General features: G+C 52.2%; 1 protein-coding gene across 4 annotated transcripts in view; it reads left to right on the forward strand.

The window, feature by feature from the left end:
• The first annotated feature begins 429 nt into the window (after nucleotides 1-429).
• ANK1 (ankyrin 1) overlaps nucleotides 430-16,665 on the forward strand; it is a 210,984-nt gene continuing 194,748 nt past the window's right edge. For all 4 annotated transcript variants that reach the window (XM_057303493.1, XM_057303492.1, XM_057303494.1 and 1 more), the window contains exon 1: nucleotides 430-668. In XM_057303493.1, coding sequence (XP_057159476.1) covers nucleotides 543-668 — 126 coding nt within the window. In that variant the 5' untranslated portion in view covers nucleotides 430-542. The remainder of the gene's footprint in view (nucleotides 669-16,665) is intronic.

Raw genomic sequence — 16,665 nt, forward strand, 5'->3', positions numbered from 1 at the left:
CGGCCGGCCCGCCCGCCTGTAGCCGGCCGCTCGCAATGCACCAGCGCGGGCGCCAAGTGCGCCCAGCCTCGTCGGGCCGGCCGGGCCCCCCGGCCGCGAGCGGCCCCCGCGCCCTCCTGCGTTAACTGCTGGAGTCCGCCTCCTCCCCGGCCCGCTCGCCGCTAGCCGCAGTACGAGCCGCCTCCCCGCCCCCGCCCCCCGCGCCGCCGCCGCCGCCGCCGCAGGAGAGGGAGGGAGGGACGGAGGGAGGGAGGCGGCGGGGCCGAGCCCAGAGCCTGTCCCGGGCGCTGGCGAGCGAGCTCCGGCCACGGCGGGAGGCGCCATCCGGGGGCCGCCGGGCAGCCGCGGCGCGCCTCGCCCTCCGAGCGTCTCGCAGCCGCCTCCCCCACCGACCCGGCCGCATCCTTCCCGCGGTGGGGAAAGAAGCTCCCCCCTCAGCGGAGCAGAGACTCATTTTTTTTTCCTCCTCGGGAGGGTGTCGCCACCTGGATTGCCAAGTGTGAGGGGTCCGGGAGGCGGGGACCGGAGCACCGTGACCAGCCATGGCTCAAGCGGCCAAACAGCTGAAGAAAATCAAAGACATCGAGGCGCAGGCCCTCCAGGAGCAGAAGGAGAAGGAGGAATCCAACAGGAAGCGGAGGAACCGCTCCCGTGACCGAAAGAAGAAGGTAAGAGGGGGGCGGCGGCGACAGCCCGGCGCCAGAGGCGCCCTGGAGGTGGCCGCTGGGGGAAGGGGATCGGCGGACCTAAGAACGAGGTGGGGGCGCGGGGACCCGGGCGCCGGCGGAGTTGATGCCGCTCGAGAGTGGAGGGCGCCGGGTGGGAGAGGAGGAGGTAAGAGGCTTCGGTGCGGCGGGGCAGAAGACAGGGCAAGAGGCTGGAAGGGCAGAGAGGGCGGCCAGGAGGCTGAGGGCGCGCAGAAGCCGGCCCGCCCGCCGGCCTCGGAGACCTTTCAGCACCTTGGACAGATGCCGGCAGGCCCGCGCCGCTCTGGGAGCAACTTTTCCGGCTTCCCGGCGGCCCGCGAGGGTGATGGGCTGCTCCGCTCCGGCTCGCCGCCTCTCCTGGCTTTGCAAGGAAGCTGGTTTGGGGAAATGCGGCTCCGGGTTCCCGAGGCTGCTCTGCTCGGCGCCTCGCCGGGTGACCCACGCTCCCACAAGGAGAGCTTCGTTCCCAAGTCTCTGAACCAGGGGTTCTCCTGTCCTTCCTCGACACTTCTCGAGCCCGGGAGCGCGGGGCTCCTAACCCTCTGAGTCCAGCGGCAGAAAGGCATGCCCCGGGGGCATTTGGCAGCATCCTATGTTCGGGTCACTCAAGATGAGCGACTGATGGCCAGGAGGGGAAGTTCCTTTGGAAGCCAGACACGGGTGCTGTCCAGCTTGGCCCAAGGGCCTGGTCAGAGAACAGGTCTGCCTTTTTCGTGGAGAAGTGCCGAGACAAGATATTTCCCTGCCCCACCCCACGACCCAGACCCTTAGAGCAGCTGTTGGTGTGTTGAGCACTTCCCTTCTGGGTCTGGGGTCTCCCTACCCCTGACTCAAAGCACCCTTAGAAACACCTTTGGTGAGAAACACCTCTTAGTCTGAAATACCTTTCGTTGTGAAGGGAGGGTGTACTTAATTGGGCAGAGGGCTCCAGCTGAGAGGTGTTTTAGAGCCCCCACCCTTCAACCACCACCATGGAAGCGGGCAGGAGTACATGGATGCAGTTCTGGAAAGTGGCGGTAGGGCTGAACTCCAGCGTCAGGAGAGCCATTTTAACCTGAAGAAGTCCGTGTGGGGTCACAGCCTGCAAGCTTACTCACCAGGGAATGGGACCCCTCAGGGTTCCAGGCAGAGGCATTGGTCTTGATTGAGAAGGAAACATTTTTGGTTTTGGGGTTTTTTTTTCCCCCCTGAAACAGTCTCACTCTGAGAAAGAAGTTTGGAGCCTTGGTTGACAGCAGAGTGTAGAGAAGAGACAGCTTGTGGGTCACACTCCACTTAGCAGCTGGTCAGCAGGACCAACATCCAGCCTTTTCCTAGAGATGAGACACAGGGGTAGCGATGTTCTCTGACTGTAACTGAATTAGCCAGCCCACTCTAGGTTTTCCTGCACCCCTTCTAGAGCCAGCCCCTCCTCCCTCAAGGGATTTCCATGGTGTGTGTAAATAGTAGTTTCCCAAAGGCACCACCCCTTTAGCAGGACCGAGAAGGAGGCCTTCCCCAAACCTGTGGTGAGTCAGAGTTTGGGCTGGTGCCACTGAGAGACTCTCAAGTCCTTCTGCTAGGGTCTGAGATCCCAGAGCCCATCCTGTGAGTCAGGCAGGGGGAAGTCTGGTTATATCTGACAGCGTTCACCCACTTTCTTGGCATGGATGTAAACTTCTTGTTAAGAAAGCATGCTCTCTATTTCCATTCCTCCCTATTGCTTTAGGAGCCAAGCCGATCCTCTCCCAAACTGCTCACTCAGTGTTTTTATCCCACTTCTTGCGCTGGAACTTCTTCTTTGATGCTCCCGGTACCTTAAATAATTTTTTTGAGCAATAGTCAAAACAGAACTCTCCCTTCTTCTCTTCTTTGGTTTCTTTCCATCGTATGAAGCACCCTTCAATATAACTCTGTATCCCGACTGCATGTAATACGCACACATCAGAGTGGCTATCTCAATATTCTTTTTACTTCTTTGGTCTTAATCTTTACATTCTTATGAACTTTATGTCCATTTGAGTGCTAGATGAAAATAGATTTCCCTCCCCCTGAGTTGTGTTATTTTGTTTTCTAGCTGGTCATAGCATACTGCGTCAGTGAGCATTCAGAAATCTCCCATACAAATATTCATTATTGTATGGAGTACCCTGGGTGCTAGGACTGATACAACAATCATAGGGAAATCTTAAGTCAAAGGGATAGTGGTGCCATAAACTCGCAGAGCTGATTCTTGGGGCAAGGAAGATATGGTATGGGGTGAGGTGTGGAGTGCTTTGTATTCCGTAAAGATTGTGAGGTCTCTTAGTTATGGGCATGGTCTTGAGGGCCATCTCAGAGACTAGAGTTAAAATTTATAGCAAAATGCAAAATCACAAGAAGGTGGAGGGCCCTGGAGGGAAAGGTGAGGGAAGCAGAGCCATGCAGAAAGAGCTATTTAGAGGAAGCAGAGGAAGCTTCTGTAGGGGCTGGGGAAGCAGATGGCCGGGGTTGAAGGTTCATATAAGGTGAAGTCTAACCTGGGCCAATGAAGGAATGTTTGAAGGGAAAGGTGATTAAAATCAAGCAGGTGAGGACTTTACCGTTGGGCACCACAGACTGCGGGGCTGCCGTGGAGCCATCCCTGTCATCAGCACAAAGAAAGAACTTCACAGATGCAAGCGAACATTTTATTTCAGTGAATTGGTAATTCATAGGAATATATAGCTGAGCCAAGGGCATTCTGAATTTACGGAAAGGAAAGGTGTTTGTCCCATGGGTAACCTACTTAGCGGGGACTGACTGAGCAGAACCGAATCCCTCCCCATTTGTAGAAAGAATCGTGGTTGTAACTTCAACACTGGTTGCAGTTTTTATGGTTGATGATATTGTGTGGGAAGGCGCTTGCTAAGGGGTGCTGTGCAACGGGGGATGGAGGCTGGTGTTGTGACGCACTGACTGACACAGATAGAAACCACCTCGACACAGGGAATTGAACTAAAACTCTGGAGCTCTAAAAATGCCTGCGTTCGTCTGGGGCTTCATTCAGTTTTCTGTTTGTGTAGCACGCGTCCTTGTCAGATGCTGGCTGTTGGAGCTGCAGCTTTAAAGGAAAAAAAATCTGAAATTTATGACATTTACTGATAAGTCCCCCTGCTTCTGAAGGTTGGGATGGAAATAAATAAATGGCAAAGCATGTGTAAAGCAGGCATTTGCATGAAGAATGAAAGCTTTCTAAGGCTGAGGACGCCTTGGGCACAGGAATATGTGTGCTTTTTGTGTTTACCTAGGGTTTGAGGTTAGGAGAGGAAGACAGGGAGGTTGGAGAGAAAGTGAGGCCCAGCATGGGAGGAGGGTCAGAATTAAATAAAGGAGGAGACAGGAAGGCGTGAGGGAGCTAGCTAGGAAGAGGAGGGGCTGGCAGTTCAGCCCTGCTTTAAGGGGTAACGCTGATCCTGCTACGTGCCCCACCTGTTATACCCTGGCACAGTGCTTATGGAGCTCTCTCCTTGTCCCTGCTGCTGTCCCCCTGCTTCATCCTCTGCTTTTACTGAAGGAAGCGCTCGCGCCCTATTCCTGGCTGTATCCCCGGCACCTGGCCCATAATGGGTGTGCAGTGAACGTGTATGGGATGATTGGCTGAATGAGCGGATTAATGTATTCGTCTCTGCTTGCTTCGATGTTGGGTTGGTCATAGGCACGGTTCAGGTGACCAATATACTCTCCGACTGTCCTTTGGGGGCGTCTTAAGAAAGTCTGATATTTCTTTCTGTCTAATCATTGGCAGAGCAGTAGAGATTCAGAGGCAGGCAGTGGAACGATCTAATTTTTTGGTGCAGTGAATTCCACCACAGAGCATGTAGTTAGTTCCTTGCAGGGTCTCTGCTGCACTAAGTGTCAAGTGGTTTTAGCCATTTGAAACAACAGTGTTTGCACAAGGCCTCAAGGAGCCAAGAGGAAGACAGCAGAGAACAAAGCAAGCGAGCAGAGGAGTGGAAGGTGGCCTTCACCGCTCTGCTGTGCAGCAGTGCCCGGCCGTCTTTCCAGACCAGGTAGGGCTCCCTGGAGAGCGCTCAGGCCCCCTTGCACGGCGGGACAAGGCCCCACTCCTGGACTGTGGACGTGTCTTTGTGTGGTCCCGGGATTGGACTCGCAGAGGAGACTTGGGGTGAGTCTGGAGTTGTCGAGGCCAGGAGGTCGATAGGGGTAGGGTGGGGGAGGGGTGAGCAAGAGTGGGGTGAAGGGAAGGAACTTAAGCCGGAGCATCATGTGGGCCCACGTCTCCTGATTGTAAGGGTCTCAGATGTAAACTTCTGCTGTTGTCTGCTAATGAGTTTATCATTTCAATCTGAGCTATAGCAGACAGGATCGAAAGAGAATGATGTTCAGCACGTATCTTTAAATCTAGGTCCTGTTGCCATATCACATCAGGAGGATATGTCGCAGTATGAATTGATATTTGTATATAAAGGCTCTCTTTGGCTTTTGAATAGCATAATTATGGTGCATTGCATGTTCATTATGAAATGTGTTAATTTATTAGTTGCGAGGCTTTAAAATCTACCACAACTTTGGTAACCCTGCTTTGGCATCTCTTTTTGTTTTAGTACCTTGGGACCCTCCAAAAACAGACGTAGCCCTGCCCTTCTGGACCTCTGGGAGCTACCTGCAGTAGCTGAAGTTGTGGGGATTTCCCTGGCCTTCTCTAGGTTCCTCTCCCAACCCAGTGCTTCTCTGCCTGCCCCGGGGACAATGGCTCTGGGGGCTGTTCTCTGGCTGCTCCCGTCACCCCCCCAACCATGCGCTAGACCAGGAGAGCAGGGTCTTGTGAGCACAGATACTACGCCCGCAGTGGTGTCCAATTTGCACATCTTTTGCTTCTCACAGCCACTGCTCAAAGTAGGTGGGGCGGCAGCCAAAGTTCAGAGCCCAAGCAAATGGCCTCCCCGTGAAGGGGACAGTGCAGTGGCCCCTGTGACTTGTCTCTTCTCTTGTTCAGCCTAGCAAACTGCTGGCTCACCGGTTCTGCTTATCTCCTCTCACTATGGCTTTTTCTTAACCCCAGTCTGAGGCTCCTTCCTCTTCCTTTCAACAAAAATGAGCAGGCACTAGTGAATGGGTACCACGTGCCAGGCACTTTTCCTATGTCAGCTCACCGCGTGTTTGCCTCCATGACACCTTTGTAGAGGCACGTCTCTCATCCACGTCCCCCTTCAGTGTCGGACCCCGTCACTCCATCCTTCAAGGAACCCTTCCTGGATGTCCCCGCCTCACCTCCACCCCAGCGTTCTTTCTCTGCCTTGTAGACCTCTGCCCTACAGTGTGTGTGTGTGTGTGTGTGTGTGTGTGTGTGTGCGCGCACGTGACTTGCGTTCTTCTTTTATCCTTTCCACTAAACTGTAAGCTCCTTGAAGCCAAAGCCTGAGTCTTTGTACTTACAAATTCAATAAATATTTATGACTTGAATTGACTCAGAAGCTACATTTAACTGGTTCAGATTTTTTTTCTTGGTCTTTCTATTTGATTTTGGAAGAGTTGGCCCTATAGAATTGCAACCAAGGAAATCTATTTTTTCCCTGAATTATTCTGACTAAAGCAAAGTCATCAATGTTTGGTTTTTGAAAAAAGCAAATAAGCTTTGCTTGGCTCCATATCTCCATTTCCGGTTTTCAAAAACACAGCTCAAAAGCCTCTCTTCTACAGCGTGCTAGGCTGGGAGTCAGTCCGGGATCGCAGTTCCAGCTACATGTGTATGAATAAGCCTCTGAATTTCTCTGAGCCTCAGTTTGCTCCTTTGCAAATTAGGGATGAGACTCAAATGAGTGTGCTTTGTAAACTTTAAAACTCCCATGATATTTAAAAGGTTATAGCGAATAACATAATGATTATTAGTTAAATTATTCTTTCTAATGAATCCAAGGCCAAAACTCGTGCCTGGCCTTCCTGTTGGTGGTGCGAAATGTTGGTGTGTGCCTGGGAAGGCCAGCACATTATTATTTCAGTGCTGGTAAATGAGAAAGGGCACTTTATTTTTATTTTTTTTAAAGATTTATTTATTTATTTATTTATTAGAGAGAGACAGCCAGCGAGAGAGGGAACACAAGCAGGGGGAGTGGGAGAGGAAGAAGCAGGCTCCTAGTGGAGAAGCCTGATGTGGGGCTCGATCCCAGAATGCTGGGATCACGCCCTGAGCAGAAGGCAGACACTTAACGACTGCGCCACCCAGGCGCCCCGAGAAAGGGCACTTTAAATCATATCTTCATTTCATTTTCAGGAAAGGAATGAATTTCCTATTTGACAAGATTTATTATTGCGGAGTTAGTTGTCGCCATGGGTCCAGTCTCAAACTTTTGAGATGGGCTTTACTGAAGTCCTGCATGGCATTGTAGCTGTATACCAAAAGGGGACCAAGAAGGTGGCTCCTAAATTTTCTGAGAATACGCTCCCCAGTGGAGGCATGGCTGATAAATCCAGAGTGTGTAATAGCACGGATAGTGGAACACATGGTGTTGTGGGCAGACCAGACCCCTGCAGGGAGCCTCTGTGTCTTAAGGGTGCAAGCGTAGCGCAGGCACCAAGAAAGGAGAATGTGCATTATGGATGCTCAGAGCTAAAACAAAGAAGATTTAATGGCCAGCCAATTAAAAACAACAACAACAACAACAACAACTTTTTTCCCTTTGCCTCCAATGTGACTGGATGGTTCCCTTCACGGAGAATGTCTCCGTGTCTTTGCTAGGGCGATAATACGTTTTCCGTTTCAGCTAGTACATTTTTGTCCATGTCGGAGCATCATTGACAATTCTACTGCAAAGCGGGCTGCTTTGTTGATCAAAGGAGGGGTCTGGACTTGTTGAGAGCCTGCGTGTCCTGCAGGCTTGTCTCCCTGGAGCCTCGCAGAGCAGGGCTCAGACCCAGCCTGGCTTCAGAGCTTATGCACAGACCTGGGCACGAGGCTGCCTGCTGAGGTATATGGTGCAGCCCCAGGACAGTCAAGGCTGGGTGAGGCATGAGAGGGGAGACAGCACTGATGATATTTCCTCTGCCTTCACGGAAGGACTGGCAAATTCGTGGGAAAGCTGCCAGAGGAGAAAGGAACCCAGGGCAGAATGGAGACAGGTGATCTGGGCTGAGGATGGGAGTGCTGGCATCCAGATTCCCGTTGGAACATGCGTGTCCAGCGGCTTCTCTGTAGGTCTCAGGAGCAGCCCACGTAATGCCAAGGAGTCAGCCCAGGCACCCGGGTTAAGACAACAAGCCAAATAAAAGAGTGGCTGAAAACCAAATCCTGGGGATTACCTGCTCTATTTCTGGCTTTTCTGCCTCCCAAAATGGTTATTTCCCTTTACTTTCTGTTTTGGAGCTTTCTCTACTTACCACGTAGTCCGCCTCTTGTCCATGTAATTGTTGAAAAGTGCGCAGCTACAGAGAGCTGAATCTCTGCCCTTGTCCTCTACTCTTTCCTCCTGTCTGGGACTTTGCTTGTTAGGTGGAGGAATCCCTGGCCCTCTGGGGTCCCGGGCCCTCACTGGAAGTGCTTTGTTCTCCATAGGACTTCCTTCCTTCTCCATAGGACTGGCCACAGTGCTAAAGTCAACCCTTTACTTGCCCACTTCCTTTGGAGAATTGGATACAGAATAAAAGAATAAGTAAATACAAATCCTCTACTCCTCACTTCTTTCCTTCATCTCCTGGCTTGGTCTTGCCTTACCTTGTCACAATCCATCAACTTGTTCCAGTAGCTCTGTCAGAACAAAGGCTCTCTGGTTTGTTCTATGCGAGCTTCACCTGAGGGGCGCTTGCTGGACACGCAGGTGCCTGGCTCCACTCTCTACCCAGCGTCAGACCCCAATTCCCCATAGGAAGTAGGCAAGTAAAGGGTTGGCTTAAGCACTGTGGCCAGTCCTATGGGAGAAGTAAGCCTGGTCAGGGCCGAGGGAGGGGTGGCCTGGGGAGGGGGCCCGGGAGGCTTCTGGGGGTCGAGGCTGGGTCTTCAGTGGGCCGGGCCGTTCAGCTGTGGCAATAGCATATGTGGAGGGTGGGCGAGAGTGTCTGAAGGGGGTCGTGGGCTGGGAACTGTGGGCCCAACACCGGGAGCAGAGAGCTCAGGGTGAGGGAGCCCTGGAAAGGGCAGCAGAGAGAGCTGAGGCATGGGCCCAGCCATATCTAAAGGGCAAAGGCAAACTGAGGGGCTCCAGGCCGAAGTCTGAAAAGTTCCCGTGCCTTGGCACAGAAACCCTGTGATATGCCGAGGGATAACCCAGCTGAGGGGCAGGCTGGTTCGAGCTGGGGTGGCTCCTGGGGACAGAGAGCCTGTGGCAAATGAGCTGTTTGGGTGGTAGAGAAAATTGGTCTTTGTTGTAATAGAGCGGGTACCGGTAAGTAGTTACGGATGATCTGTAGTGGGTTCCACTGTGCCTTATGTTAACCTATTTGCCTGTGTGTGTACGTGTGTGCGTACGATTAAATGTCCATGAGACGTCATTTCTGACTTGGTGTTGGGCTAGTTCGTTGGTGATGCTTCTCATTGAGCTAGGAAAGAGGAAGGGAACAGCTTAGGAAGAAAATGATGAGTGCTTTTGGGAGCACAGATTGCCAGGTATCTTCCTGGAGCTCTCGGTTGAGAGAGGGAGAGAGCTAATAGAAAAGGTCTGAAATATCAGGGAGTCTGTTGGGCTGGTGGTGGAAAGGAGAGGTGTCGGTTCCAGTCCGAGCCCTCCAGCAAGGCCCTGGAGTGCAGATCTTCCAAGTGATTGCTTTAAGTAGGGCACATGCACGTGACAAAGAAATCTGACTGGTGGACGCTCCTGCGTGCAGGGAAAGCAGTCCCTGGGGTTGGGGTGGGCTGCGGGCAGGCAGGACTAACTGACTTTCCAACAAAGGACCTCAGCACCATCACCCATATGGCAAAATGCTCTGCGTTCACTACAAATGATGCTTAAAAGAATTTGTTTTTTAAGAATATGTTTCTAATAAAAAAGTAGGAATATGTTTAAGATGTAAAGTAATTAAAAATGTAATGTAATGTAATTAAAAGAAAAGGCAGAGGATGCCCTGCTTGTCAGAAAGGATAGCCAGCTTTCTCTGCCTCTGTGTCTGGAGATGAATTGAGAGATGACATCACAATCCCTAATAGAGATTCCAAGGTGATGTGGACTAGAGCCAAGTGGGTAACAGAATGTACTGGCCCAAAACGGACCTGGAGTGTGGTCCCAAAAGTCTGGGCAGTTGGGTCTTGGCATGTGAAGCCATCCATTGGAAACCAACTTGAAAATGTGTGTGTGTTGGGTCTAATCCTCCATTCTGCAGCCAGAGTGATTGTCCAAAAATGCAAATCAGATGTAGACACTCCCTCCTTTAAATCCTTCAGTGGCTTCCCAATTGCCCTTAGAATATAGTCCAGGCTCATTACTCTGGGCTCCTTAGACCCCCCCTATGTAGCCCATAACGGCCTTTCCCATTTCCTGTCTTCTCTGCATTCTGTACTTAGCTGGACTCTGAGCTTTTTCCAGTACTTTGAGTAAGTGTGCTTTCTCTGCCTTTAGATCTGCTGTCTGTTGAGTCTGGGTTTTTTAAGTAAGTGCTACACCCAACATGGGGCTTGAACTCATGACCCCGAGATCAAGAATCACATGCTGTACCCACTGAGCCGGCCGGGCGCCTCTGTCTGCTGCATCTTTTGCCTCACACACTAACGCCAACTCCTCTGTCTGAATTCAGTGTGAACATTGCCTCCCAAGTCCTAGACGAGGTTAGCTTACCCTGCCCCGTATTATTGCAGTACGCTCAGGTTGCAAAGTGACCAGAAAATTGAAAGGACTTCGGTGTGTGTCGGGGGGTTATCTTTGATTGTGATGTTGAAGCAGCAATGAAGAGATGTACGCTTTGGAGTGCGATGGATTCAGATGGTCGTGAGCTGGTGTCCAGGCTCAGATGCTGGGCACAGGCTGCTCAATTCCCCTCCCTGAGTGTCAGTTTTGCCGTTTATAAGGTGGAGAAAGTAATATGTACTGCTCAGCCAGGCGGGGTTGTTGGAAGGATGGAGTGAGTTAATGCATGTAGAGCACCTGGGATACAGTAAGCACTTAGTAAATGTCTGCTCTTGGATCTCCGTCACCACACACACCACCTCCCACAGAGCAGCCCAGAAATCCAGGACACAAGCCTTAACAGGCTGGGGATGGGGGGCAGGGTGGCACTTAGACCACCAAATGGATAAATAAATGAACATTTTTCTGGCCTTTTCTTCTTTGACTCTAAATAAAACTTAAAAGGTAAAGGTCTGGGGGCACCTGGGTGGCTCAGTTGGTTAGGTGTCTAACCTTTGATTTCGGCTCAAGTTGTGATCTCTGGATCGATAGATCCAGCCCCATGCTGGGCTCCACTCTCAGCATGGAGCCTGCTGAAGATTCTCTGTCTCCCTCTGCCCCTCCCTCCACGCGGCTCTCTCTCTGTTTCTCTCTCTCAATGGAATAAATAAATAAATCTAAAAAAAAAAAAAAAAGGTGAGGGTGCCTGGGTGGCTCAGTCAGTTAGGCATCTGTCTTCAGCTCATGTCATGATCCCAGGGTCCTGGGATCGAGTCCCGCATCAGGCTCCCTGCTCAGCAGAGAGCCTGCTTCTCCGTCTCTCTCTGCCTGTAGCTCTCTCTGCTTATGGTCTCTCTCTCTCTCTCTGTCAAATAAATAAATAATATCTTTTTTAAAAAAAGGTGAAAGTCTGGTCCCACTTAGCAAAACTCTCACCGTGTATGTAATTTAAATATAGTGAGTTCGTTTCCAGAGCTGGCGGTCAGGGGTTCCGTCCCAACATTGGTAGTCCTCATCCAGTATTGCTGTCAATTTCTTAAATGAATTAGGAACGACTGTGGAGAAATGTGAACCTGATCTAAAACTCCAATTACAGTGGAGAATCGGGAACAGCTCGAGTCAGAAAAGCTTCCAAGTCTGGAATGGCCGTAGAGCCATACTGCATTTATGGAGGTGTGAGATTCTCCTCTGGCACAGAGATTTGGCAAATTCATTTGAAGCCATTGGAAAGAGCCTCTTTGGTGTCTGCACTTTGGAAACCAGAACGCTGCCCTGTTGGTCTCAGGTTTGGTGGTGCTGGTGGGCAGGGCAGGCCCCTCACGTGGCTCGCCCTGCCTGGGGATGCTGCGGGCGGGCCGGCGTGTGACCGCGTCAGCCACGAGCCTCCCCTGCTCGCCCGTGGAGGGGACCCGGTGCTGGCCACCGATGTTGAGCAATGTCTTCGGAACCAGGATGCTACCGCTGTCTCCTCGAGCAGATGCCCTTCACTATCCGCTTCAGGTAGAGCAAACCACAGTCAAAATTTGTCTTCTAACAACGTCTTCTTGCCTGTCACACGCGCCTCAGCCTTTCAACCTCGTTCTTGAGCAGGCCTGCACTGGGGGGACATCTGTGTGGATGAATCTTGACACTTTCACTCCACGTGCGTAGCACCCCACGACTGACGGGTCCTAGAAAGGGGGTTGGAAAAAACGGTATGGTTCTGTACCAGGGTGAAGCTCTACCATGAGCACATAGAATGTTTAAGGATGTCACCCGTGAGTCAGCTTTTCTCCACCCTCCTGGCATCTCCACTGCTCTTGCCCACATATCATTCCTGCAATAACCCCCCCCCCCCCAGGCTTTGCCTTTCCAATCCGGGCTTTACCTTAGAGCAAGAGTCACGCTTTTGCAAACACTGTGTGATAGACATCCGTTTCCTTCAGGAGGACCTTTCGGTACTTCCCATCGCCTTTAGGATAAAGTCAGACCCTTTCCCACAGCTCTCGAGGATGTTCGTGATCTGCCTGCCCCTGGGGTCTTATTCCTTGTCACCTGCACACGTGCTCCCAGGGCTTGTGTGCTCCCAGCCCTGCACCTTCACACGCCCCACCTGCTCTGGAACTCAGCCTACTCCCTGCTCTCTCTTATGGCCCAGCTTCGCTTCTTCCAAGCGGCTCTCCTGTATCTGGGTCAGAGATGCTATAGAAGGGGTGCCAGCCCTGAAGGGAGGCTGGGGAGGTAGTATCCAGGATCCCTTCCCACTCAGCCACTATATATGGATCCAGGGAGTTTCCCAAGCCTTTTAAAGCTAATGGCACTTTCAACTAAGTCCTAGGACAACACAGGATTATGGACTCAGTCAGGAAATGAAACTAAATCATTATCTGACATTTCTCAATTAATGGAGCCTCTCCTGGGGCACCTGGGTGGCACAGTTGGATGAGTCTCCAAATCTTGGTTTCGGCTCAGGTAATGATCGCAGGGTTGTGAGATCAAACCCCATGTCGGGCTCCACACTCAGCATGGAGTCTGCTTAAGACTCTCTTCCTCTGGGGCGCCTGGGTGGCACAGTGGTTAGGCGTCTGCCTTCGGCTCAGGGCGTGATCCCGGCGTTATGGGATCGAGCCCCACATCGGGCTCCTCCGCTATGAGCCTGCTTCTTCCTCTCCCACTCCCCCTGCTTGTGTTCCCTCTCTCGCTGGCTGTCTCTATCCTGTTGAATAAATAAATAAAATCTCAAAAAAAAAGAAAAAGACTCTCTCCCTCGGCCCCTCCCCGTCTCAAATAAATAAATAAATAAATAAATAATACAAAAATAATGGAGCCTCTCCTTCCTTCCATACCGCCCCTCTGATTTGCAAGCATTAACTACTTGTGGTTGTGGATGAAAAGAACAGACCTTGGAGTTAAGGGAGCTGAGTTCTACTTCTTTCCACTCTCTTGTGCAACTTTGGACGCTCCTTTGAGCCTCAGTTTCCCTTCTTCTAAAATAAGAGGATTGATTTAGAGGGCTTCTGTGGGGTACGTGTGATTCTGAGATTCCGTGAGATTACAACGCCATGGGACAGAATGGTTCCTAGATGCCAGCCGGCTTACCCTGGCCTCAGGTGTGCTTGCAGAGAAATCGAGGGTGGGGGGAGGCTATCCTGTGTTGTGGTCCAGCTGGATGCCAGACTGCAGGGCGTAGGAATGGTAGCAAAAGTGCAAGGACCACTCAGCATAGGGTTCTGGTTCAGCAGGTTGATCCTCACCCCGTACCGTCTATTATTTCCACAACACTGTGGGCAGGTCAAGGAGAGAAGGGTGTGCTGATAGCGCGTGGGAGCCACTTGGGCTGTTGGAAGGTCGCCATGCTCAAGGTGAACCGAGCCAGCCCTTGGGGTGTATGTTTTTGGAGAGCCTGTATAATCAGACTCCCCTGTGACTCTATAAACCTTCTGCTGAGGCCAGTAAGGTGCCTCCTTCTATGTTTGCAACAAAGCGTAACCTCTGGGAGGGCAGAGAGTACCTGGCGCAGGTGAACAGAGAATTCAGGAGGCAGAGCGCCTTCTATTTTCAGTGCAAGGTGACTGGATCTGTCACACGCTGAGTTGCTTTCAAGGTCATGAGCAAAGCGAACCTCCTCGTCCCGTGGAGCTTGGGGGAGCCCAGGAGGCCCTGACTCCAATGGGGGAAGGGACTTGAGCAGCCCTTGCTGCCTGCATTTTCCTGGAAAGCAGACTCAGGCAAACCCAAGGCCCAAAGAACAGGCAATTTGCTGTTGGATACACGATGTGGTTTGCCAGACAATCATGGCTTTTTAGAGACTCCCTTTTAGAGACAAATCGCACATTTTTGGAAAATCCCAGCTTTATCACTGACTGGGTTTCCAAGGGGTCAGTATTAATAGGAGAGGTCAGTACTCCAGTTCAGCCCCAGCTGAAGGTCTTTTTCGATTTCAGGCTGTGCCCCAGTGGCCCTGTCCTTCTCTCTGGAATGCAGGGCTCGCTGGTTTTAATGGAAGCCCCTGGCGCTGAGAACCTGTCACATTTTCTCCAGTGGCTGCACGGCTGGGGCTGGGGAGAGCCAGGAGAGAAGTGTCCCAGTAAGGGGGGTGTGCAGTCCAGTCTGTCGTTGAACTGGAACTGGAACCTTCTCCAGTGATCACATCTTTTGGGAGATGAGCCCCTGAACATTCAGGCCTCAGAGAGCCCTGGGAGCAGGGGATCCAGTGCCTCGTGGACAGTAGCCACTGTTACACACAACATCCGGCCCATTATTGCACTTGTCCTCCCAACAGCCCCTTTGAGAAGCAGGGAGCAGCTTTCCCATCCACATGGGAGGAAAGTGAGGCTCAGGAAGATTGAGAGCTTCACACTGCTAGTGAGCGCTGGGGCTGGGGCTGAAATGTTGGACACGTCTCGCTAAAGCCCTGGTTTTTTATAAGAAGCAGGTGGTAGCAGAGGTGGGGGGTTGTGGATCAAGCCATGTCATCTTCTGTTTTTTTCCATCTATCCGTTGCCTACCCAGCCACCAGTAGAACAGTGAGGCCCAGCCCTCAGTGGCTGGTGTCCCCTCCCCTGAAGGAGAGGAGGGAATGCAAGGGGCACCTCTGACCTGCACACTTTTTACTTGAGCCCATTTAGCCCAAGGGACTGGCCCAACAGCCCGGTTTACAGGGGAGGACCTTGGAGGGCTCAGGAAGCTTAAGTAACTTGCCCAAGGTCATACATCTGATCCGAGCAAGGGCTGAAGTTCACACCGGCTACCTGATTTGGAAGCTTTCACCTTCCTGGCTCTGGGCTGTTCTGAGGGTCGAGGGGAGAAAGCGGGGCACGGAAGCCCGAACAGAGCCCAGAGCTCGGTGAGAACTCTACCCTTGACTCAGAGATAAGATACCAGCCCCACCCCCGCCACCCTCCATGGTCCTCAGAGCACTTGTGAAGAGAAGGCGTGCGTTCCCTAAAACAGAGCCAACACCACAGCTAGGGGTCTAGCGATGGAGACACAGACGTGAGGTAGACGGAGGTGAGGATGGAGACGCAGGTGCAGATACAGACATAGATACGGATGCAGAGAGAGACCTAGGGCTACAGACGGACACCGGGATACAGACAGACAGACACACGAGGCAGTGCATGACCAGTGCCAGAGAATGGGGACATAAGGAGGAACCAAGGATGCTGGTCCTGACTCTGTCCCTCAGGAAATGGCTGGGTGACCTTGGGAAAATCACTTCACCTCTCTGGGCCAGAACACCTGGAGAATGGAGGGCCTGGGGTGGGCCAGCTGATACAGAGGATTGGAAGGGACCTTGGAGATCTCATGCCCCATCCTTCCTGGCAGAATCTGTGGTCCAGAGAAAGGAAATGACTTGTCTGGATCACGCAGCTATCTTTACTGGCCCAGCAAATACCAGAACCAGCCCTCCAGGCTCCGTCTTCTGTGCTCTGGTGAGAAATAACGAGCTGTGATTCTTTGAACACAACATGGTGGGAGGAACTCCGAGGAGGAAAGGGGGATTGGGGCTCTTGTGTGCCATGTAGAAACAGCCCCACCACGTAAAGGCAGCACAAGAGCATGCAGAAATCGGATGTGCATTTCTGCACCGGGGGCAGGGCGGCTACGTTATTCCGCAGCCACGGGTGCCTCTGCAGAGAGCCCAATCCGGGTGCAAAAGCCTGAGGCCTCCCCGGGCCTCATGGAAGGACATGTGCCCTGGATAGACTATTCTAAACTGGTCCTCGTCCCACTGCCCTAATTAACGCTCTTCCTCTTCGGTGCCACGTGCAGCCCCGGCATGTTCGGGGCCTGATGCGCTGCCAGCTGTGGCCTGGTGTGGACACTCCATTTGTTCCATGCATCCCTGGCCTTCGAGGCACGCTCATCAAGTACAACCTGCCCGTTCTACAGATGGCCTGGAGGGGGTCCCGGGTGCAGGGAGTGAGCTCCCCAAGGCTCCTGGCTGAGCAGGGTGGGAGCCTGACACGTCTGAGTACTATTTGGACGCAAGGTCTTGTTGCCCCTGGAGTTACTGAGTCTGCCTGCCTATCTGTCTATCCACCCATCTGCCTATCTTGGTTACCTCTGTTATCTGTCTTAGAGACCTACTATCTCACGGTGCTGCTTTCTCGAGGCAAGAGGGCGTGAGAAAAGCTCCTTTGCAGGTACACCACACTCTTCGTACTTGGCCTAAGTGTTCTTTCAGCTTCATATTCTTCCCTCCTTTT

Source organism: Ursus arctos, unplaced genomic scaffold (genome assembly GCF_023065955.2).
Source record: "Ursus arctos isolate Adak ecotype North America unplaced genomic scaffold, UrsArc2.0 scaffold_27, whole genome shotgun sequence".
In the NCBI taxonomy this organism is placed as follows: Eukaryota; Metazoa; Chordata; class Mammalia; order Carnivora; family Ursidae; genus Ursus; species Ursus arctos.